The following is a 24,810-nucleotide window of genomic DNA, read 5'->3' as shown; positions in this document are numbered from 1 at the left end:
TTCCATTTCAGACCTCAGAACAGCAGTCCTTGAACAAAAGAACTATAAAGGAAGATTGGAAAAAGAAAAAGTAGAATTGAAATTGCCTCACTACAGTCTATCAGCAATGGGTTGAATAAAGATTATTGTTTCACTATAATCTTTGGCACACTACACACATTTCAGCACTATCTAACCCCATCCTCATGGGGGTGCCCTTGACCTGTTCATCACATCACTCTGTTTCCCACACAAATCTATTCTCCTCATCTCTGCCTTTGTCCACCAATGACCATAGTTAAAACTGGACTTGCCACTTCATTTTCATACACAAAGGCTTTTGAATTTGAATTGACATTCTCACAGAATATGGCATATATAGGCCTGTCCCTGGCTTTCCACTCTGCCAAATGCATCTGAGGAAGTAAACTTAAGTCTATGAATGCTCATGCTGCCAACTTCCTTCTTTTAATTAGGGCCTGAACAGATGGCCCCTTGAGCACTGGATCAGGGCCACAGCAACTGCACACTGCAGCTCCGATTCGGTGGTTTGCTGGCTCAAAAAGAAGCAGCAAAATGCTGCTCTTTTTCGAGCTGGCAAAAAGCTGCTCTTTGCACCACCACAGCATTTTTGCTCTGTTTCTTCAGTGCAGCATGTATAAACGCTGCACCGCAGAAGCATAACCACGTCACCTGCCATCTGGTCACGCAGGTGGCATGATGGCATCTTGGGGGTGGAGTTGGGACGTGCAGTTGCCACGTCCCCACTCCACCCTGATGCTGGCTCATAGTTCCAGTCTGTTCAGCCCCTTAGTCTAAAAGGTGCTACAAGATCTCTTTACATACTGCTGAATGGTGAATGAACACTTATGCAAATTTCATTGATTTTATGGGTCTTCTCTAGACATAGAAGCCATAGCATGATATGCACACATGAGGTAGAAAGACACAATTTGCAATATGGGAATTTCTTCATTATAGACATAAAGGTTATATTCTTTATCTACAGAACAGTATTTATTGTTTTCTGTAATGTGGCTGACAATCAGCCGTCTAGATATTTTGGCCTACAAGATCTAGCAGACCAAGCCAAAAGTAAAAAAAGATAATAGGTTGCAGATCAACATCTAAAAACCTGCATGATTCCCATCTCTGCTGTCAACAGCTAATATAAAAAGGAAATGGACAGTTTCCTGCAATCAAACCCATGATACTTCTATGTTCAGGAGTAACAATTTCCTGGCAGGCACAGGAAACCTGGTTAACCACTGTTGGCACTTGGTGACATTTACTGTTTCTTTTTACTTAGACCAGTGGTCCATGACCGTGTTTGGAAATAAGCTTGAAGAATCACTCCCTGTATCCTGACAGAAAAACAGCCACAAAGGGGCCAGTGAGAAGCAAGAGGGGGGCACCCACCCACCCACCCACCCACAAAATGTTTTGAACATCAGCTCCCATAGTCCTTCACCACTGATAATTTTATGAAAAAATGTAGTCCAAAACATCTATAAGTCACTAGGGTACTTCAGATTATGAACTGTAGTATGGTAAATTAACAACACATAATAGTTAAAACATGCTCTTTAAACAAGAAATAAAAATCCTGCTTCAAATTCTAGTATACCTAAGGGAATTCAAAGGGTTATGAAACTTACTCTTTGGTTTCCATCTCATAATTAGTGAGTTTTAGTAGGTTATCAGTTCCATCAAACCAAGACAAGTTCCAAGCCATTTTAAGCATGTCCGACACATGTTTAGAGGCCCATAATTCACATGAAAATGGTAAGACCACTGAGTTTGGACTCACAGCATGATGGGAAGAGACTCTGATAGGTAGATGATATCTTTAGAGGGAAAGAGAGAAATATTTAATTTTAAATATTAAAAATTGTTACCTGAAAACCTTTAAATTTGTGATAATAACTGCTGCTTGTTTGTTTGTTTGTTTTTCTGTTTATATTCTAATCTTACATCAGAGGTGCACAACATGCAGCCCGGGGACCAGATGCGGCCTGCCAAATAAGTTCTTCTGCCACAAAAAGAATATTTTAGAATACAGTGGACCCTTGTTATACACTGGGGTTTGGTTCCAAGATCCCCCATGGATAACAAAATCCCCACTAAATATAATGACATAGCAAAATGGTGTCCCTTATAAAAAATGGGAAATCAAGGTTTGATATTTGAAATTTATACTTTTTTTGAACATTTTCACACCATGGATGCTTGAATCCTTGTATAATAAATCCGTGTATAAGAAGGGACGACTGTAATATTCAAATTTTATATCGTGTGCTTCTGAAAAAACTTGGCAATATAAAGACATTTACTTTCCCTTGTAAAGAGCAGCTTGATAGTTCTATGCAACTTAAACATCAGAAACTAATATATAATGCTTATCACTCAAATTATACACTAGAACCAAAGGCTGCCTAAAAACAAAAATGTTACAACACATAAAAATGTATAAATGTAGGGTCCATCACAACTCCCAGGGAAATTAAATAGTGGAGAAGTCAAGGACTTCTCTATATAGGCATGCTGTATATCCATATGAACTTTTTGTTCTACAACGTGATGACAGAACAAATTAAATGCTTTCATTCCTGAAGGTCAGTTTCAGCAAAAGACCAAAGAGAAGGCAAGCTATTTAGGGCCTTTTATATAGGACAAAACCAGTACCTTGGAAATATGTTCAGTACACAACAGGATGGCAAGTGAAAGAACTAGAGCTTGGGCACAATGCAAGCAAAGGAGATGGGATTTATTCTGTCTTTGTATGAATATATTTGTTTGTATTTGTATGAACATGTTTTACAATATATAGACTAATAAAATTTATTTTAAAAAGATATGACTCTGACTAGCACAGCATTGATGCTAAATGTTTGTTATAGATATTAAAAAGAGAAATTTACCGTCTCACAATAGCAACAGGCAAGCTAAAAGGAGGGGTGTTATAAGGATCACAGGAAAAAGAATCAGCCCTATAAAAAAGAAAAAACATGCATCAAAAAATACTATATGAACTAATCATAAGTGAGTACCTTAAAATGTCATATTACTTCAGTTTATAAATTCTCTATGCATATTACCAAATGCACAGTGATATGAAAATTTGCAGTCTTAGCTTTGTGGCTAAACAGATGGATCAGGATAGTATGGGCTGAGCCAATGTAATTCTGGCCCCAGTGCTTACCCAGGTCAGTCCCCAGGTCAGTGTGGGGATGGGTAGGTGTTTACACACATCTCCACATCAGCCCAAGACCAGATACTGGTGTGCACTCCTTACCTTGTTGTTGCTGATACAGAGATGCCCTCTGCTGCCAAATCTGATGTAAAAATGGGCCCCTGGCTGCACCCACATAGCCAGGTGCTCATTTCTATGTCAGACATGACAACTGTGGGCTTCTCAGTACCAGCGACAGCATGGCAAGCTAAGGAGCACAGGGGGTGCACGTAAACAGATGGGGGGTTCTGCAGAGTTTCCAGGAAAACTCTGCAGTAAACCAGGACTCAAACTGACTCAGGGTCAAAATTGTTTATCAAGGGATAGAGCTGGATCCACCACATACGTGCCCAGTCTAACAGGATCTGGGTCAATTTTGAACTGGACAACACCAGGTTGGGAAAACACGGGGTTTGGGGCCTGCGTGGACAACCCTGTCATCCAATGAAGCTAAAGTGACTAAAAGGCTAAAAATTCTCCAACTCTACTGGTTACAAAAGACATAAGTCAGGCCACTGACAGATAGATAGCAAGCTGACCAGAAGAAAAAGTTTCATTCTCAAATCCCCTCCAAGTCATAGAGTCAACCAGTAAAGTAGACTGGATCCCATCCCAGTTACTAAAACATAGTCAGCCACACCCATAACATGTAGATGCCAGCCAGAAAATGTAGCAGGGTCTTTTCCTCCTTTTTTCTATTTCCATATATAGGCAACAACATAAAAAGGAGTAACGGGGTGCTTAGCACTTCTTTTTTTTTAAGGTAAAAGTTTCAACTTTGACAAGTTTGTCTAGTCATGTCTGACTGTAGGGGGCGGTGCTCATTTCCGTTACTAAGCCAAAGAACTACCATTGTCAAAGCCAACTTCTGTGGCCAGGATGACTGCATGGAACACTGCTATTTTCCCACCTAAGTAATAGCTGTTTATCTTTTACATGCTTTTACATGCTTTTGAACTGCTAAATTGGCAGAAGCGGGGACTAGTTGCAGGAGCTCACTCTGTCCCACAGTGCTTGGGTCTTGAACTGCCAACTGGCTGACCTTGCAATTGTCAGAGTCAGCGTCTTAACCACCAAGTCACCATGTTCCACTGTGACTTATTATATTACCAAAAATATTTAAATGATTCACTATATTAACAATCATTTTAACATATTCACCCATTTTTATATCATTTCATCATCTTTTTTCAGGGTGGGGTGAAATAATGGCACACAAGGGTGCAAAACAAATTTATTTTACTGAAAAATCCAAAAATGAATATTAAGAATAGTACCCCTGGAGCTGATATCATTAAGTTATTTAAAATAATTGTATTATTTCTAACTGCAGTATTATCTCTATTTACGATATATAAAATTATCTTTGACAACTTATTTGACACACAAGCTCAAACTGGATTATACCAATATGAGATCAAAATATCTGGCAGTGATTTCAAAGGTTGCCACTGATTTCATTGGCCCTTCTTAAGTAGTAGAATTGTACCAGCCGGAGAAATGTTGAATTCAGCCTGTAAGACCATTAACCTAATGCAAGTAAAACATATAGTTGAGCTTGGATTGCATTTTAGAAAGCTTCTTATAGTTCGGTTTTTAACACTAATACATTTCAGCTTATTAAAAGTCTTGGTGAAGATATCACCCCATTCGTAGCCTTATGAATACTACATGTATAGTCTTCCCTCAATTTTTGTGGGGGTTAGGGGAATAGGATCCCCTCCAAGGTAGAAAAACTGCAAATATAGAGTGCCTTTTAAAAAAAAAACTGAGAAAGCACTGCTCTAGGAATTGCAGGTCTCACTGCATGTTTCTGTGGTCAGCCTCTGGCAGACGTTGGCCACAGAATCACACTGGGGAAACTACAAATGCCTAGAGAGAACATATTTTTAGGCTGCAGCAGAAGTGGTGGCAAATACAACAATCAGTGAATAATCAACTCTGCAAAAATGCTTAACCTGCAAATGTGGAGGAACAACTATGATATTAATGGCATGATCTCTATAGCACTATGGTAAGGGATAGGACATTGCACATGTTCCTAATCATACTAGCTGTGAGATATATATATATATATATATATATATGTATATGTATGTATGTGTGTGTGTGTGTGTGTATGTATATATATATATATATATATATATATATATCAGAAATGTGTATGTGTGCACACATGCATGCATACTCATACCAGACACAAATTTAAGTTTCACTTATAATTTATATTTTTCTGAGCTAAAGCAATGAAGCATTAAAGGGAAGCAACGAAGCATTAAATCAATCACCACAGGTTAACCTACCACATTTCTTTTCTTGCTGCTTCATCAAATAATAGTAGACAAAGTAACGCTGCTACTTCACTCACAACAGCACTATAATCTTGAAATATCAAGGCAACTAAATAAAGAACACAGGAATTTATTTCTATCCCAAGCATTATAAACACCAGGTAATAAAATGAAACAGAAATGAGAGACTGATATTTAAGTATATACCATCAACTCTGCAATAAAACAGATTTAAGAAAGACATTTAAATACAAAAAGTGATCTATTAAATATACTAAACCAGTTCTAAATAATCCCTGAAAAGATTATTACTAACTAAATTAGTAAAACTTGTTAGGGTTATCTTCTCCTTAAACATCTAATCCAGAGCAGGAAAGAGTAGAATACATGTGCTACTGTAACCAGGACCTCTGGAAAAATCCTGTAGAAACAAACAGGACTTAAAGTTGGTGGCTCTTTTCCAAACAGAAGATTGCTTCCACTAACTTGTACTGATTTGTGATGTGGGGTGAAGGACAAGGGAGGAAGATAAGCTGTCTGAGGATGGACTTCTCTGTCAGGTCAGCTGAGAGCTCAGTTGCCTTCCATTTTTTCTAATTAAGTAAACACTTCAGCAAATAACAGAACAAGAAAAGTGCAGCTTTATAAGCAGTTTTCCTAAAAAGCCAATATCTCAATCTGGGCTTTGGATTCTTTTAATGTACCAGTAAGGCCTGATTAAATTGAGGCTGTCATATGTTGGACATATCATGAGGCAATATGATCCACTGGAAAATATGTTAATAGAAGGCAGTAGGTAAAAAATCCACTATTGGTGGATTAATTCAATAAAGGAAGCCATAGCCCTAAGTTTGCAATTCCTCAGCAGGTCAGTTGATGACCCAGACTCTGGAGATATCTCATTCACAGGGTTGCCATAAGACAAACCTGACTTGATGACCACCACCACCAAAGATCAACTACACATTTTTAAGCCACTTTTATGAAGTTACCTCTAAATAACATAAACAAGACAGAAGGTTGATTGGCCAATGACAGCCGCTTAACTGGATCTGCATAGACAAGTTTCCGTAAGAGGGTAAGACATGGCAACATCATACAATCCATAATCTGTTGAAAGAGGAAATGTTTTTGTCAGTTAGACGTTGCTTAGACAATAAGCATAATATGGGGAAATCCCATTTTTCCATTCTCCGTTTGGGCTTCTTTGGGATAGATATTCTCTAAGAAATGGATCTGAGAAGGATTTCAAAAAGTGTGCTTAGTCATCCTTCTTCTCTTTTCTGTAGATTTACCTGTTTATGATCCCAGATCTAAAGGAACCAATACTAATTTATATTAACATTTGATCATCCACTTGCAAAAACATATGAGTAATGAAAAGACTTTAGAATACATATTTCAACTTTTCTTTCATTTTAGTCCTTTGGGCAATTTCTCCCTCTGCAAAATCCACAAAGGTTAATACAGATGAAAACTTGAAAAGGCATTAAACAACTAATCCTAATTGAGAAACAGATTGTAAAATGCATTGTTTCTTCTTGCTGGTATAGAAAATCAGTGCAAGCAGGATGTGTCCTGGCTGTATGCAAGTATAGTATCACAGGATACCTCTTGCTGAAGAAAGTATTGAAAAAAAACCTCACACTCCCAGACTTGGTTCACTTCAGAACAAAGAAACAGATGTTTAACAGCATACCATATTAAAAAAGGTCTCCCTCTAAATTTTCTGAATGTTTATCTGAATGAATAAAAGCCTCATACATCATTAACTCAATTCAGGCTCCATACTAAACCATGATACTTGTTTCATATTTGTGTTAAACAGTTGTGTGAAACACACTGCTTTCTTACATCCAAACTATCTTTTATGGAATTTCATACTGCTAATATATCTTAGTCTGAGGATACATTTAAATATTTTTTAAATCCAAATTTTCCTACATGTATCTTAACACCAGGCTTGGACAGTGTACACCTAATGTTAAATTACAATTCATCAAATGAGAAATAATAAGAAAAGGCTTGGACTTACACACCCTACAAAAAGATGCAAGGAGGGAGGAATAAACCAGGATTCAAGTTTACCCTAGATGATTTGTGGCTTGTGATACATGTAAACCAGGAATCATTTATGTCATATAAATGTTTACGTTAAACCAGAAAGGTTTAACCTAATCTACAAAATACATTCTGGATTGTTTGGCAACTGATAATAGTTTAGTTTTTTGTGGGTTTATCGGGCTATGTGGCCATGTTCTAGAAGAAAATCTTTTAGAACATGGCCACATAGCCTGAAAAATCCACAAAAAACTATGGAAGTCAGCCATGAAAGCCTTCGACTTCACATTGATAATAGTTTGCTTTTAACCTATAACTGCTTTGAAAGTAACAAGTCAAAAAGAGAATAAAATGAATTCGAGTCCTATATCTTCCTAAACACTGAAGATAGTGTTGATCTCAAGAAAGGGAGAAAGCGAGGACTGTCTCCTCCACAGTTGCTCTCTTTGTGTGGATAGAGTTAAAAATCTTCTACATGTTTGGCTTCAGCATGCTCACTCTGGTCTTCAGTGGTTCCAGATTGTATGGAGAGCATCCATGTGGACAACAGATGGCTGTCCACATGAAAATATTGTCAATGGAGGGGGCAAAGCCATTAGGCATCCTCTGCACATACATTCCAGTTAACCTTATCTTAAATGCTTGAATAGGGGTCAGTTTGTTCTTCTTCCCAATAACAACAAAAGAAGAGATAGGAGGGAGAATCTCAGTGCTTCACACAAGTTCCATTCTGTTCATCCAGTGCAAATAATGCTATATTCATTTAGCTGTACATGTGAAGGTAGTTGATGTATTTCAATCCCACAAAAAAACCTAATAAATTAAATGAAAATTATCTACTAAGAATACAGAAAGGTGAACCTTGGAGGAGCTGTTTGACATTACTACTGGGCTTATGTTGTAACTGCAAGTTCTTTGACTTGGGTTTAGAACTACATCCATTGGCTACTTAATGTTATAAACTGAATGAGAATTTAACTTCAGTTGAACTGCATGTATTTAATCACAATGTTGAAATAAGAGCCAAGTAACTCTCTTCTTTTTACTTATCAAGCAAAAGCTTGAAATTGGCTAAATGTACAATTGCATTATTTGTAGAGTACAGCTGCATATATGGAGTACCAAGTATTTAATTCCTAGCCAAAATAATTTTACAAAACACACGAGCATCTGAAATGAGAAAAGTGAGAAAACAGTTGCACCCTACTATTGACATGGATTACCTTGCCATCCTGGTCAATACATTCACCACAATAGGCAAGTATTTTGTCTATTGCACCCAGCTTTTTAATAATGTCATGCATTTTAGAATCTGAAATAAGAAATAAGAAACAAGTTCTGTGCGTGAAGAAATATATGTACAAGCAATAATACAATGGATTCTAAACTAATTTATCTATTATGGCTAATAAGTATCTCCCTTCCCAGTAAGAATTAAGCCAGGAATCAATGTTGGGCAGGGAGTACCCACTTAGAGTTTCCCCCACCCAATAATGTTAGTACATAATGCCACCTCATGCTCTTTTAATAAAAACACTCTCTTTGGCTACATAACTTTTGAATACTGAGAATTCTTTACCTTGCATAATTACAGCTAATTGTTCAGCAGCAGACTTTCTCAAAACTAGATCAATTGTGTCAGAAATAAAGATCTCATATAACTTTTCGACTGTCTCAGCCTAAAAAGAAAATAAATGCATATTGTTACTCATCTGACTTCATTTATTGCCTCTGGGGAAAGGAGCACTACTAATTCTGTTAAAAAGCTTCTCTGTTTACCTTAAAAACAGATTCTCTTGCATCACCTAGCTTGAGTTCAATAGGCTTTTCCACAATAAGTATATTAGGAATGCTGGAAAGGACACTGCCATGGAGTAGTGGGCGCTTTAGGTTCCCTTTTTCTTCAACCGTAAGATGAAACATTAAGTGTTTGAGTGCCATGGAACGGACTCTAGAGAAACAAAGAGTATGATTTCATTTTTCCCTGGAAAAATCTTCCTCCTTTTCAGTGAAATTTTAAATATCCAGATGTACAAAATTCAGAGATTCTCTCTACCAGTTCATATCCTTTTCCAAATCAAGGCCTACATTCAATTGCTAATCCCAATCTGAGTAGAGCCACTGAATGGGAATTACATATATGTGGAGTTAACATTCAGCAATTCAATTTGGTTGAATTACTTTGTAATTAGTAATTAGTAATAAATAGCAACCTACTTTTGTTGGAACGAACAATTGCATTCATGCCAGAATATTTTCACTGTACACCATCTGTAACTCTTCCCTGCTTTATGTTGTCTGACATCTTAGAAATCTAGTCAATTATGTATTTCTGGTTTGTGATCAAAATAAATTGGTTCATTTATTCAGTCAGTCACTTATTACTGATAAAGATTTGGGTCAGGATCCAACTGAGTACTTATGCTAGACTGCACAGCATAAAACTCCACAGCAAAATTATTTCAATTCCTAAACTCTGTGTAACAAACAAACAACGATGATACAGATAAACCTTCTAAAACAGAAATTATCCTGTTTACTCACAATGGCTTCCTTGAAAAGAGAAGGCGCAGTGCAGCCCTGAGTCTAGCAGTTCTTGGCAGGATCCCTTCTTTTTCAGCAGTTGTTTCACTCAGTGTGAGGATACAGTTCCCCAGACGTTCTTCTGTGTCAGCATAACCCTAAGTATATGTTTAAAAATATGCACAGAGCTTTTAAAAGAGACAAATACCATTTTCCCTGGGAAAAGTAAATTAAAAGCATTAATTGATAAGTGGAAGTTAACTCATCAAACTGAACTAATCGGTGACTGACAAAAAGCACCCACAACTACAAACTACTGCTGCACCAAATTTGGGTAAGGCGCAGTGTTTGTTGCAAAAGTTCTAATCTCGGGAGATGAGAAACCATTACTTAAAATCTTTTGTCAGCTTCGTATGTTCCACATACCAGTTCATGGCCACATGGTCTTCTATCTCAGTGCTACTTCAGAGGACACTGTAGAAGTCCTATAGAATCATAGAATCGTAGAGTTGGAAGAGACCACAAGGGCCATCCAGTCCAACCCCCTCATCAATCATCTTGTTATATACCACTGTCATTGTCCACAAGCAAGTTATAGCAAAACATTCATTACAGTCCACATTCCATGGACTAATGGAGACAGGCAAATGTATTTGAGGTCTTAAATATTCCCTTAGCTCAGCACAATTATTCACACATCCATAAATTAGCTGAGAATTTCAGATGAGATACTTTGAACAATAATTTTATACATATTTTTCCTCACATTTCTTGCTAGTTATTTATTATTATTATTAACCTTTATTTATAAAGCGCTGTAAATTTACACAGCGCTGTACATACAATCTTTTTAATTGGACGGTTCCCTGCCCTCAGGCTTACCATCTAGAAAGACACGACACAGAGGGACTGGTGGTGGGGAAGGGGCATCTCTAGTAGGATAATACATATAAAATACATAGCAATACAGGAAATGATTCAATAAAACAGGCAAGAAAAGAACATCAAATAGCAAGTAACAATTATGCAATGCCTGGGAACGCTGCCCTGAACAGAATGGTCTTCAACTCTGTTTTGAAGCTGGTTAAAGAAGTGATGGCTCTTGCTCGCGGGGGAAGAAGGTTCCAGGAGTGAGGGGCAGCGAGTGAAAAGGGGCGAATCCGGGATGGGGCAGAGGAAATCCTGGGCTGTGACAGCAGGCCTTGACTACCAGAATGGAGGGCCCTAGTGGGAAGGTGAGGAGAAATAAGGTCTGATAAGTAAGGGGAGGCCAGCCCATGGAGGCTTTAAACGACAGCAGGAGTTTGTACTGAATGCGGAAAGGGAGGGGGAGCCAGTGAAGGGATGGCAACACAGGAGAGATGTGGTCAGAGCGGTGGGTGGAAGTGATAATGCGTGCAGCTGAATGCTGGACAGAAATTAAAGGACAGAGGTGAGAAAGAGGAAGCCCAGCCAGGAGGATGTTACAGTAATCAAGTCGTGAGATCACTAGGGCATGGACCAGGATCTTGGCAGTAGAGGCAGAGAGATAAGGTCGGATTTTAGCGATATTGTACAAAAAGAATCTACAAGCCTTGGCTGTGGGCTGGATCTGAGGGATACATGACAGAGAAGAATCAAAGATGAAACCAAGACTGCGGGCTTGCTAGACTGGTTGAATAGAAATGTTGTCCACAGAGACAGAAAAGGAGTGTTGAAGAGTGGGCTTAGGAGGAAAGACAAGAAGCTCCATCTTGGACATGTTGAGCTTCAAACGCCGATGGCGCATCCACTGCGAGACGGCTGTGAGGCAGGACGAGACTTGCTGTTCAAGCCTTGGAGAAAGGTCAGGGGTGGAAAGATATAACTGGGTGTCATTGGCATAGAGATGGTAGGAAAAACCAAAAGAGCTAATGAGTTCACCTAAGGACAGTGTGTAGAGAGAAAACAGAAGGGGACCCAGAACAGAGCCCTGGGGAACTCCAACAGAGAAGGGAACAGGAGAAGAAGTCTGACCGCCTGCAACCACTGCGAAAGATCTGCCAGACAAGTAAGATCTAAACCAGTCGAGAACAGAGTCTGAGAACCCAAGGTCAGAGAGTATGTCAATTAGGAGACAGTGATCAACGGTGTCAAAGGCTGCAGACAAATCGAGAAGGATGAGAACAGAGTAAAGGCCATTAGCCTTGGCCTGTAAAAGGTCATTCGAGATCTTAGTGAGAGCTGTCTCTGTGGAATGCCTTGGGTGGAAACCAGACTGAAAGGGATCAAGGATGGAGTTGGCTTCAAGAAACTCAAGACAGCGTGAATAAACAACCCGTTCCAAAACCTTAGTTCATTAAAAAAAAATCAAAGAATTGTCTCCCAAATCATGACTGCTAAGAATTTAGGCTAACAGTTCATATTAACATCAATAAATGAATAATGAATAATATATAACTAAATAATAATAATCTTAATGATACGGTAAGTAATGCCAGGTAAGCTATTTCCTCTTTTATAAAGCCCAATGCTAGAGAGTTCACCAATATTCAATATTCAGAATATTCAACAAGCAAGAGTACTGATCATTACTCTGTTTCTTTTTTGCCTGGTTTTCAATGTTTATTTATTTTTCCCTGTTGTGCAATGTCTGTGCTGCTTCTATTGGCAAAGCAATTACGCTTAGTTCTAGATAAACTGTGTTTTGAGATGCTGAGATTACCTGAAGAACTGGAACAACAGGACAGAGGGCCTCAATAAACTTGTTCCAGGTCACTACTGTCATCATCAATCGTCCCTGAAGAAGATACATCAGTATGAACATGGCAGCTGAGCGTACCTGTTTTAATGAGAGAAGATAAGATAGTGCAATAAGGAATAGCCAAACCAATTTGTTGATGTCAGAGAGGTAAATTAGCCATGCAACTTTATCCCAAATGGTTTGAGATTTTAAAAAGGTGCACCACTCCAGTGTCTGGCATCCTGAAACTCTACCATGAATCTACTCCCTGTAGCAGCAAACCTTTTATTCTGTTGTAAAATACATACAACTACTAACACATATCAGCCACTGAAACACTCCAAAACCTGCTGCGATTCTTTGAATGCATAACAAAAATGCATTCCATTGAAGTCATTACAGCTTACTTTTGAGTGTCCAGGAAGTAGATCCACAAAAGTGAATTTGGTACAAGGCAGTAATAAAAGGCAATAACAACCACTTAACTCACATAAGATATAATGTATTAGATACAGTACCTCATTTTGGGAGTCTTGAAGGCCAAAACTACAGATTTCATAGAGAAGTTTGGGATGAAGCAAGAAATGTATTCCATAGCTAACCGAAGATATAGGCTTAATGGCATTATGAATGCCTAAACATTCCTAGATAGAAGATGGCAGCATTAAGTAAAATGGAGCATTATGGCCTGAGCTACACACTACTCTATATTACAATATTAAAAAAACTGAAGAGTTAAAAAGAAGAAAAAACTGAAGAAGCTACAAGTCATTTTAAATGCTAACCTTAACAAATCTGAGGCAGGAGCGATAGCTTTCTGTTCGTATGTTTGACATAGGATGGGACAACAGATGGAGAAGCACCTTCTGACTCTGAGCCTGCAGCACTGGGTTCGCTTGGGCAGACTTCCAACTATAAACAGAAACAATTCAGTACAGAAGACAACACTAACTGCTTTCAGACATGGGCAGCCATCTCTTTAAACTTTGGAATGCAGATTTTTTCCTAGCAGGAGCACCTCAGAGATTATGACTAATTCAATAATTTGCTCATTTCTGTCATTATTTTGTTAACTGTCAAGTCCATACTGGTAAAGCTGCAATTCTGAGTTCACTTACTGGTAAGTATGATCCAAAGGCCCTTTCTTCTAAAGAAACATGTTTAGGTGTAAACACATTATAGGATAACCTTTTGCAGTAATATATATCACATGTATATCCATCACACTGTATAAATAATAAGTCATTTACTTTAAAAAATGATTATGTTTATTGCGATGAAAGAACAAATCAAATTGAGTAAATAGTCCCACAATCCCTTGTTAGCATTTTAACAAGAAGATTTGTTTTAAAAAAGAAAAAAAGTAATCAAAAATGTCACATACTCACATATCTGAGCAAATATTGATGAATTCCTGAAGAAAATTAAAGTATTGATGGTATGGAAGACTTTTTAAGGCCTGTTCTGCTAGCTCCAGTAAATCAATAAAATTCTTTTCTCCCTTTGAGAAGAAGAAAGGCACACAGTTACGAACATTATATGAAAGTAGAAAACACACACATATAAGATACATCTGCAATATAATTTTACAAATATATATAATCTGATAGAGATATTATGTCATTGTACAAGGCCAGCTATACTATTCTGCAAAAGGAGCAGGCAACCTGGACAGCAGATTTGGAATGTTGTGAAACAAACAGCAAAAAGTTGAATATTTTATTTGTTATTGGACGTTTACTGCCAGGAGAGCGGACATGTGCTTGTGGCATTTTCTCCCTTGTGTTCCAAAATACGTATCCTAGCACTGGGTATTATCCATGCTGACCAGGGAAAAGGGACTGCTTGACTCCTTCAGGCAGCAAAATGTCTTAGGAGGATGCAAGTATCCTTCAAATAATTTCAATAAGCTACACACCTTGCAGTATGAGTCCATGGAAAGATCAGAGCTGAGTTAGCACAATTAACAGATCTTGTCAGTTTGCTTTTGACCAACTAGGTGATTTTGGGGCATTGACAAAAATGATGAGGCACCCAAGTGCTTTTGAGAATGTTGCAGCAGCTAAGCAGCATACATTGCAGTTTGCCACAAATGGACACTGCCCACTGTAGTCATAGATGTTTGTTACATCTTGCAAATTAGCCCTGTTGGAAACAGGGCCAGCTTGTAAATTGTAGCAAGCACATCTGAAATCAAAAGAACGTGCTGATATTTTTCCTAGCAGAAGCACTGCATGTGAAAACAAAATCAAGTTATTTTTCCTCCACAAGAAGTCATACACCTATCCAAACACACCCCATGACCTCAAGAGAAAGACATCGACAAAAACAAAACAAAACACAGTCCTCTGGCCTCTTGATTTTATATTGGGCCTCTGGTGAAAAACACCTTGTAACAGAAAGCTAGTGTCCTGTTACCCTTTTCAATGGCATGCACAAAGATACATGAACACTACAAACTTTTTACATCTATAAATATTGATTTACTCAGTATTGTTTCCCACCTCTTTGCGGACATCCATCATGAAGTTACAGGAACACTCAATGGAATAGGCAGCTTCTGCAGCTTGTTTATAAATACTGTAATTTTCTGAATTCATTTGCTCCAAATAAGCTACAACAGACTCGTGAATATTTGGATATTCCAAAGAGAATGGCATGTCGATAGAAATTTCAAATAAGGCAATCAGTAAACTCTCTGGTAAAACACTGCTGGCCTTAAGGAAGAAGTGCAGAGGAGAGCAGAGATTATTTGAAAATTAGTATAAATTTTAAAATATTTCATCATTTCTCAATAGTTTCAACACAGATAACTGTCTCAGAAAGCTATGAAAACTGATTTACCAATCACATTTTATTCAAACTGATAGGCACACTGGAAGTTCCTGTAAAATTTGAGATAAGCTTTGATTCAAAATATCCATAACCCAAATTGGCTGAGACATTCCTATAGCAGACTGTGGCTGTCTTTACTAAACTAGATAATTTGAAGTATTTTGATTTAAAATGCACTGCACGTGAGACTCCCCTTTAAACAGTTCAGATATTTCAAGACAAACATCTCACCTCATGCTGTTATGGAGACAGTTTACCAGGAGAACACAACTTGCACTCCAAATAAATTTCTAAGCACAATTCAAGATAGTGGTTACCTTTTCCTCCCAATACTAGGCCTGGCACATTCTGAGAATTTCACTTATCATATTCCCTACAGTTCATTAATGCAAGCGTTCAAGGTTCCGTCTATCCTATATATGCTTAAGAAGTGGAACTTTTGCAATAATGGTACCCTAATGACTGAATTATGCCCCACTTCCCCCAAAATATGCTCACAGTAGTCCAACATATATAGAATTTGTAAAGTAATGATGTTGGGTATTATTATTATTATTATTATTATTATTATTATTAATTATTATTATTATTATTATGGCCGTTCTATTCTGAAGACCTTGTCATTAATAGTTTTTTGTGGGTTTTTTGGGCTATGAGGCCGTGTTCTAGAAGAGTTTATTCGGTTCCTGACGTTTCACCAGCAGCTGTAGCTGGCATCTTCAGAAAAAAACTCACAAAAAACTATGGATGCTGGCCATGAAAGCCTTCGACATCACAGTTTGTCATTACTTTGCATTCTTCTTATTTAACCAGAGCCACTGTAAGGACAAACACATACCGGTAGGCTATACACTTTAGAAATGTATGAGTGATGACAATGGTAAACAAAGCCCTCAGTCTGGCAAACAACTCTCCATGCACTTAACAGTCTCTTTAATCTGCCTTTGCAGTTATGCCAACAACCATTACCTCAGAATCTCGGTCCCTTGACATTACAAAGCTACATAAAAATCCAGAGGTTTCCCACCTGCACAGACAACAGCACAGGTGGAAATGATCTGTGTACAATATATACTATACAACGCAGTCCAAAACCTCCTGTACAGGCACAGTAAACTGATGTATGGTAAACCAAGATGTAAAATTCATCTCTAACCACCAGAGGGCTAACACAACATTTAAGCTACATTTTTATAATTATTTTTCTCTTTATAATGTTACAAAGACCATGCTTAAAAACAAAGCATAATATAGACATACATCAGTTAACAAGGTAGTAGAAAATTTGGTGTCTGAGGCAGAAATAACAGGGAAAGAATAAGGTTAGGTTCCTACACCACAAAAAAGAAGAGCAGGTCAACATGTTTCAACAGACATTTTCTTTAAAACGAATGTGTGTGTGATATGAAACAATCAGGTCAGCTAAGTGTTGTACATAAACATTCATTTTGGGAGAAAAGTGGGATATAAGTGCAATAAACAAACAAACAACTAAAAACATTTTGAACTTTCTAGAGACCACTAGAAAGCTTCATCTCAAATGAATGCATGGATTTTTGTTTCACAAATCTCTGGTTTTCTCCATTTTTGTGGCCAATCATATACAGTGAGTGAGCCCTTGGTATCCGCTGGAGTTTCCCATTTTATCTAATGGGGTAATAAAATTATGTCTCTTACATAAAATGGCAAAATCAAGGTTTGCTTTTTGGAATTAAATTATTTTAAAAATATGTTCAAGCTGTGGATGCTTTATTAAAGATAAAGAATTTGTGGATACAGAGGACTGACTATAGATTTATGTTTTTTTAACATGCTGGGGAACAGGGTAATCTAGTGAGGCAGAGACATCCACTCTCCTCTTTTCCCTGTTTTGCTATTCATACATACTCTATAATTTCTGGAAGCACTGCTATTCACTTTGCCTCGTATTTGTTCTGTACCTTAAAGTCATTTCTGAGAAATGGAAACACTAAAGTGAACCAAAAGCAAGTGCTTTCAGCATTGTGCTATGACTCTGGAGATTAGGGTTTGATTCCCTGCCTAGCTCTGGAAACCTATTTTCCAGATAAAATTGCAGATTCGCTCTGATTGATACAGCTTCAGTGGTTGTAACCTTGGCTCCTGCTTGTCCAGTATTAATCAATTCTTGGAGAGGTGAAAGCTACCACGTGTACTAGACCCTTGCCTTTCCTGGCTTATTAAACAGGCCAGAGAAGGACTGGCGGATTAGGTAAGGGAAGTGATTTATGTCTCTTTACAGCAAGGCAGGGTCCCAATACACCTGAAGGAGGCTGTAGTAAGACCTCTTTTGAGAAAACCTTCTCTGGATCCTACTGTACTAGATAATTTCAGACCAGTCTCCAACCTTCCATTTTTGGGCAAGGTGCTGGAACATGTGGTGGCTTCTCAACTCCATGGGTTCCTGGATGAGATGGATTAACTAGATCCATGTCAGTCAGGTTTCATGCCTGGTCATGGGACAGAAAACGCTTTGGTTGCCTTGGTGGATGACCTATGCAGGGAACTGGACAGGAGTGTATCCCTATTGTTTTTGTTGGACCTCAGCTGCTTTCGATACCATCAACCATGGTATCCTTCTGAGTCACCTCTCTGGGATGGAGCTTGGAATTACTGTTTTACAGTGGCTCCATTCTTGGAGGGGCACTCTCAGAAGGTGGTGTAGCAATAGGTCTCTCTAAGGGAATTTTGATTAGCTCAATTTATTGGGTGTGCTACAAATAACCCTTTTGGAATAGTTTCCCATTTTTATACCGAGGTTGACGTTTTATTCCTTGGCCATTGTTCTGTAGGGTCCCTTAGGGTTCAATGTCCCCTATGCTTTTTAACATCTACATGAAACCATTGGGAGAGGTTGTCTAGAGTTCTGGAGTATGGTGTCATGTGTACACTGATGATAGCCAGCTCTACCACTCCTTTCCAAGGAAGCTGTTCCTGTCCTAAACCAGTGCCTGGCAGCAGTAATGAATTGGATGAGGGCAAACAAATCCAGACAAGAGAGAGGTGCTCCTGGTCAGTTGAAAGACAGATCTGGGAATAAGGATCCAGCCTGTGTTGGATTGGCTCCCCATGAAAACCCAGGTTCATAGTTTGGGGGTATTTCTGGATTAATCTCTGAGCATGGAAGCCCAGGTTTCAGTGGTGACCAGGAGTGCACTTACAGTGCTAAAGATAATTTGCCAACTGCCCCTATTCCTGGAGAAATCAGAGCTGGCTGCGGTGGAACACGCCTTGGTTACATCCCATTTGGATTACTGTAATGTGCTCTCCATAGGGCTGCCTTTGAAAACTGCTCAGAAACTTCAGTTGGCCCAAAGAGCTGCAGCCCCATTGTTAACTGGAGCTGGCTTCAGGAAGCTTATAACTCCTGTGACAGCTCCACTGGCTACTGGTTCATTTCTGGGCACAATTTAAAGTGCTGGTTTTGACCTATAAAACCCTATACAGCTTGGGTCCAGGTTATCTGAAGGACCGTATCTCCCATTATAAGCCCACTAGAGCAGCAGTTCTCAGCCTGTGAGTTGAGACCCCTTTGGGGGTCGAATGACCCTTTCACAGGATTCACTTAAGACTATCGGAAAACACATATTTCCGATGCTTTTAGGAACCGATTTTATGGTTGGAGGTCACCACAACATGAGGAACTGTATTAAAGGATCACGGTATTAGGAAGGTTGAGAACCACTGCACTAGTGTTAAGATCGTCCAGAGAGGCTCTACTCTCTGTCCCATCACCCTCTCAGGCTCATTTGGTGGGAACAAGAGCGAGGGCCTTCTCAGTGGCTGCTCCAAGGCTCTGGAACTCCCTCCCTAGAGAGCCCAGGATGGTCCCCTCTCTGTCTCCTTTCGGCGGCAGACAAAGATATTCTTGTGTTGTCAAGCCTTTTCAAGCTGGGATTTAAATGCTGTGTTATTTAAATTTTAACATTTGTATTGAGTTTTTAACATGTTACATTTTAATTCATAACTGTTTTAATCTTAAAAATTTTAATTGTTTTTTAAATTTTATATTCATACATTTTATTTTTTTGTACTGTTTTTAAATTGTGTTGTTTTAAATTTGCTGTTCGCTGACTTGAGTCCCCATATTGGGAGAAAGGTGGGATATAAGTAAATAATAATAATAATAATACCACTCACTGGGTGGTCTTTGGTGAGTCACACTTTCTCGGCCTCAGAATACTCTGTGGTAGCTTCGCCTTAATGTTACCAGAAGTCAGAAATAACTCGAAGGCACACAACAACAAGGTGAAACGAGCACAGGGTTTTCTTGGTAAGATTTTTTTCAGTGAGTTTGCCTTTGCCTTCTTCTGAGGCTGGGTGTGTGACTTGCCCAAGGTCAGTGAATTTCCATGGCTGAGTGGAGCTTCAAACCCTGGTCTCCAGAGTTGTAGTCCAACACTCAACCCATTACATCACACTACCTGTTGTAGACAGGAACAAAATGCTTTTCAGGGTATCTCATGTGGGAGGCCAGCAACTATTTTATCCAGTGTGCTAGGGACTAACACCATATTTGTACGCATTGGCTATAATTGCTTCTTTCTTTCCTAGAAACTCATCAGGGACTGACAACCAATGGCTCAAGGATCAGTGCCAGTCGAAGGAATAGCTATGAACTAAAGAAGAATTCCATTCCTTTGCACTCCAATTTTATTCAACAGTTTACTGCAAACATTTTGCTGCTGCTCAATACTAAAAGTGTGTTTGTCCAGCCTTCCTTCACCATATTCCAGTGCCAACGTTGCTTAAAGAATGAACACACAAAAAACCCATTTCAGATAGAGAGAGAGAGAACATGGAGAAAAAAGAGGGTTGGGCTGCAGAAAAAGACTGCATAATTTCTTTAACTTCAGCTATGTGCATAATCTGGTTAAGCAGAAAAATCTGGTAGAAATGCCATTTTAATAAGGCCTACAGAACTGGCATTCAAGAAAAAAAAGCCTGGGATGGACACACTAAATGGCCTATTCTTTTATTTATTTATTTATTCATTCATTCATTTCAATCAAGAGGTGGCCTGGGCGTGCCCAACCTAAAGGTGTACTATTTTTCTTCTATACTGTTGAGGATAATGGACTGGATCTTAATGGATGATGAACAACTGCTGAATTTAGAGGGAGAAAATTTAAGATTTGGACTACATGGATATCTTTTTTATAATAGGGATAAAGTACATAATGAGAGCAAACATGATATTTTAATAAAGGCTATGCTGAAAGTGTGGGAGAAAATAGGTCCAAGAATATGTAGTAGTAAGATTCCACAATGTTGCTCCCCACACGAGGCTTGGTTCAATAGGGAAGCTATCCCAGGGAAGAAATGGATTAGATATTCGGATTTAATTAAAATAACAGAAGGGAATATCGAGTTTAAATCTCAGGAAGAATTAAGTGATGTTGGTATCTCTTGTCATTGGTACTTGTTCAGGCAGTTAAGAGAAAGATGGAAAGCAGATAAAAATAGTATAGGATTTCTAGGCAAATTAACAGAATGGGAAGAGATAATGGGTAAAGGGAAGAAGAAGGCGATTGCAAGATTTTATAAAATGATTCTGTGTTGGGAAAATGAGGATGAGATTATCAGAAATAGTATGATATGGTGGGCTCAAAATGTGGGCCATAACATAGAATATAAGAAGTGGGAAAGAATTTGGAACCAAGGCTTAAGATATACTGTAAATCAAGAACTGAAAGAAAACGTATACAAGATGATATATAGGTGGCATCTTTCCCCCAAAAAAATCTCTTTAATGTATAAGACAGCTGATTCTTTCTGTTGGAAATGTTTAAATGTGACCGGGGCTTACTATCACATGTGGTGGTCTTGTAAGATGGCCAAAAAATACTGGTTAAATGTGTATGAAATTATAACTAAAGAGTTAAATATCACAATTTCTTTTCTGCCTGAAACATGTTTATTAGGTATGATGGAAAGACAATATGGTAAACTTCTGTTCTATTTACTCAGTTGTACTAGAATTAACTATGCTACCTATTGGAAATCAAATCAAATACCATCTATGGATAAATGGCTAATGAAGGTTCTGATGATGGCGGAAATGGACAGAATGACATGTTGGTTAAAGGAGAAAAATGAAGAATCCATAAAGAAAGACTGGAGACTCTTCTATGACTTCCTGAATAGGAGATGGAACAATAACATTCTACTTTAATTAATTTATGGCCATTCAACATAGAATGTTATGAAAGATGTTGAGAAAGGGGCAAATGTACTGTTTAAAAGCAGACCCCTCTTTCTCATTTTCTTGAAAAAAGTATTGTTGATTATAGAAGGATCTATTTGTAAGGGGAAAAGAAGGAATGCAGGGAATATTTAGTAACTTTGGGATTGACTTAATGCTATGAATAGGAAAGAACTAAGATTTGCTCATAAGATCGAAAAGATGGGGCATACAGTTTCTAGATTTTGAAAAATAACTACAATATTTTTTCTCTATCTGTTACATGGACAAAAATAGAAACTACATTAACTGTGTAAAGGCATAAATTCAAAAACAGAATAAGATTAAACAACATTATGATAACATTCAAAGTAGAGAGCTGATCAGTCGGAAGTGATATGTATGTTATATGTAATTTTAGTTATGTCAGGGTTAGAGGGAATTGTCGTTTTTGTGTTAAATGTCAAATGTTCTTTTATGGTGTAATGTTGTCATGTTACGATGGTTTGGTGTTTGTAAAGAAATGAAAAAAAAATTAAATGGCCTATTCACTCTAGGCAATGATCCACATCTTGTCTACTTGTATCCATCAGAAAATCCCAACAACGTAAGATGCATTTCATCCTATGTCAGTTAATGTTTGACACTTATTGGATAGCAGAGGCTTTGCTGTACATTGTTTTCGCCTTCTTCAAATGGCAGGTGTGGTACTGTCCAGAAATAAGGTCTCTCAGGGGTGACATGAAGTATTAGAAACATCATAGTACATTAAATACAGACTTGTTTCATTAAACCATACTCCACTTGTTTGGAACTTGACATCAAACCATGACACAGTTCATGTGAACAACAGGGATGTTTAAACCTATTATATTCCAGTGCTGAAAAGAACATCTCCCTCCAAACAGTGAATTCAAGATAAGCATTGCTCATTTCTATTTAAGGGCCAAGACAGCTGCTGCATTAAGTCAGCTTTGCACCGGCTTCGGGGCCTGGTGTTCAGACACACCACACCCTCAAGCCAGATAAAAGCTGCACCGGCAATTACACACCATGTAATTTCTATCCAGCTTGGGGGCATGGTGTTAGACATCACTCACCCCGCAGCCAACTCAAAGCCGGCTTTAGCAGCAAAGGGACAGCTTTTGTCCACCCCAAATAGGAGTGGATATTTTCCACTCCTATTTGGGACAGAAGCTGGCTAAATTGGGGCAGCATCTGTTTGCCATGGCCCCAATCCAGCCTAAAAGAGGTGGCTCCAACACCACAAATTGGCCAGTTTTTTGCCCCTAAGTTGGTTGTGAATCACTGTAAATGAAAAGTGAGCAAATAAAGAAAGAAGAATTGTGTTTAGTCATTGTCATAGAATCATAGAGTTGGAAGAGACCGCAAGGGCCATCCAGTCCAACCCCCTGCCATGCAGGAACTCTCAATCAAAGCATCCCCAACAGATGGCCATCCAGCCTCTCTTTAAAGACCTCCAAAGAAGGAGACTCCACTACACTCCAAGTGAGTTTGTTCCACTGTCGAACAGCCCTGACTGTCAGGAAGTTCTTCCGAATGTTGAGGTGGAATCTCTTTTCCTATAGCTTGCATCCATTGCTCCGGGTCCTACTCACTGGAGCAGCAGAAAACAAGTTTGCTCCCTCCTCAATATGACATCCCTTCAAGTATTTAAACAGGGCTATCATATCACCCCTTAACCTTCTCCAGGCTAAACATCCCCAGCTCCCTTAGTCGTTCCTCATAGGACACGGTTTCCAGACCCTTCACCATTTTAGTGCCCTCCTTTGGACACGCTCCAGTTTCTCAACATCCTTTTTAAATTGTGGTGCCCAGAACTGTACACAATATTCCAGGTGGGGCCTGACCAGAGCAGAATATAGTGGCACTATTACTTCTCTTGATCTAGACACTATACTTCTATTGATGCAGCCTAAAATCGCATTGGCCTTGTTAGCTGCCGCATCGCACTGTTGACTCATGTTCAATTTGTGGTCTACTTGGACTCCCAGATCCCTTTCACATGTAGTCTCGTTCAGCCAGGTGTCACCCATCCTATATCTGTGTACAGGATATTTTTTTGAACTTTGTTTTATGACCCCTTCTACCTTTTGAATATCAATTGATCCCATATACTTCACTTACCACCTGAGACTGCAGTTAAAAAAATAGACATGATTCCAGCAATCTTTTTTTCCAAGCAGCCTTTCATGCATAGGAAAAGTGGAATACCTCACCTTCTCTACAGGAAGAAGGGTTTGCAACAGTCGAACAGTGAAAAGTGAAATGCTGAGAAACGTTATTCTGTGATGCACTACCACAAGTTTGGGCTGCTCTGAATCTGCATTATTTTTGTGGTACAAAATGGTGTCACCTAATGAATCTAAGATTCCAATCAGCTTCTCCTTCTGAAAATTGAAAGCAAGTGGGTAAGTTAATATTCATAAACAGAATATACCAAAAATATATGCATTCACTATGAAAATACACTCAGAGAAAACAAAGACACCCCACTTAATCTCTTCCTAATCCCATTTTAAAGATTCTATGCATATACGTGTGTGCATATACTTACAGACACACACTCTCTGCTTCTATAACTGAAAGGTCCTTTTCAAGGTCATCTCATGAACCAAGATTCATAAGAATCAAGGCTAAAAATAAATTCACTATAAAGTCTAACCTTAAGAATGTGTAAAGAAAGTCTAGTCCAGTTAACTTTGCTTGGAAATCAAATTCTGCTACAGCAATATGCTCTCTGAGCTGTACCCCAATTGTAGAAATCCTCTATTTACACAACTCAGCAAGTCTGCTTTTATCTGCTTTTCAAAAGCAAGTTGAAATGTTTGGTAAAGGAATCCTTACATACTTTTTATGAATGTATGCTACTAGCATAAATTGCCAAATAGACAAATGAGATTTCCAGCATAGCTCATCCTTAAGCTCCTGACTCATTTAGTAAGGGAATGAAAACAGGCACTTT

At 38.5% G+C, this 24,810-nt stretch overlaps 1 protein-coding gene across 1 annotated transcript in view; it reads right to left on the bottom strand.

The window, feature by feature from the left end:
- RTTN (rotatin) overlaps positions 1 to 24,810 on the bottom strand; it is a 117,528-nt gene that overhangs the window by 73,363 nt on the left and 19,355 nt on the right. The window contains exons 11-24 of the mRNA XM_089516951.1: positions 24,065 to 24,235; positions 15,292 to 15,504; positions 14,176 to 14,288; positions 13,573 to 13,699; positions 13,306 to 13,431; positions 12,770 to 12,886; positions 10,108 to 10,244; positions 9,343 to 9,514; positions 9,143 to 9,242; positions 8,787 to 8,875; positions 6,495 to 6,612; positions 5,515 to 5,611; positions 2,901 to 2,969; positions 1,638 to 1,826 (exon numbers count right to left, since the gene is read on the bottom strand). Coding sequence (XP_089373077.1) covers positions 1,638 to 1,826; positions 2,901 to 2,969; positions 5,515 to 5,611; positions 6,495 to 6,612; positions 8,787 to 8,875; positions 9,143 to 9,242; positions 9,343 to 9,514; positions 10,108 to 10,244; positions 12,770 to 12,886; positions 13,306 to 13,431; positions 13,573 to 13,699; positions 14,176 to 14,288; positions 15,292 to 15,504; positions 24,065 to 24,235 — 1,838 coding nt within the window. The remainder of the gene's footprint in view (positions 1 to 1,637; positions 1,827 to 2,900; positions 2,970 to 5,514; positions 5,612 to 6,494; positions 6,613 to 8,786; positions 8,876 to 9,142; positions 9,243 to 9,342; positions 9,515 to 10,107; positions 10,245 to 12,769; positions 12,887 to 13,305; positions 13,432 to 13,572; positions 13,700 to 14,175; positions 14,289 to 15,291; positions 15,505 to 24,064; positions 24,236 to 24,810) is intronic.

Source organism: Sceloporus occidentalis, unplaced genomic scaffold, assembly GCF_023333645.1.
Source record: "Sceloporus occidentalis isolate IW3139 unplaced genomic scaffold, rSceOcc1.0.p SCAF_3, whole genome shotgun sequence".
Taxonomy (NCBI): domain Eukaryota; kingdom Metazoa; phylum Chordata; class Lepidosauria; order Squamata; family Phrynosomatidae; genus Sceloporus; species Sceloporus occidentalis.
The sequence above is the reverse complement of the archived record's forward strand: the minus strand, read 5'-3'. Positions and strand labels throughout refer to the sequence as shown.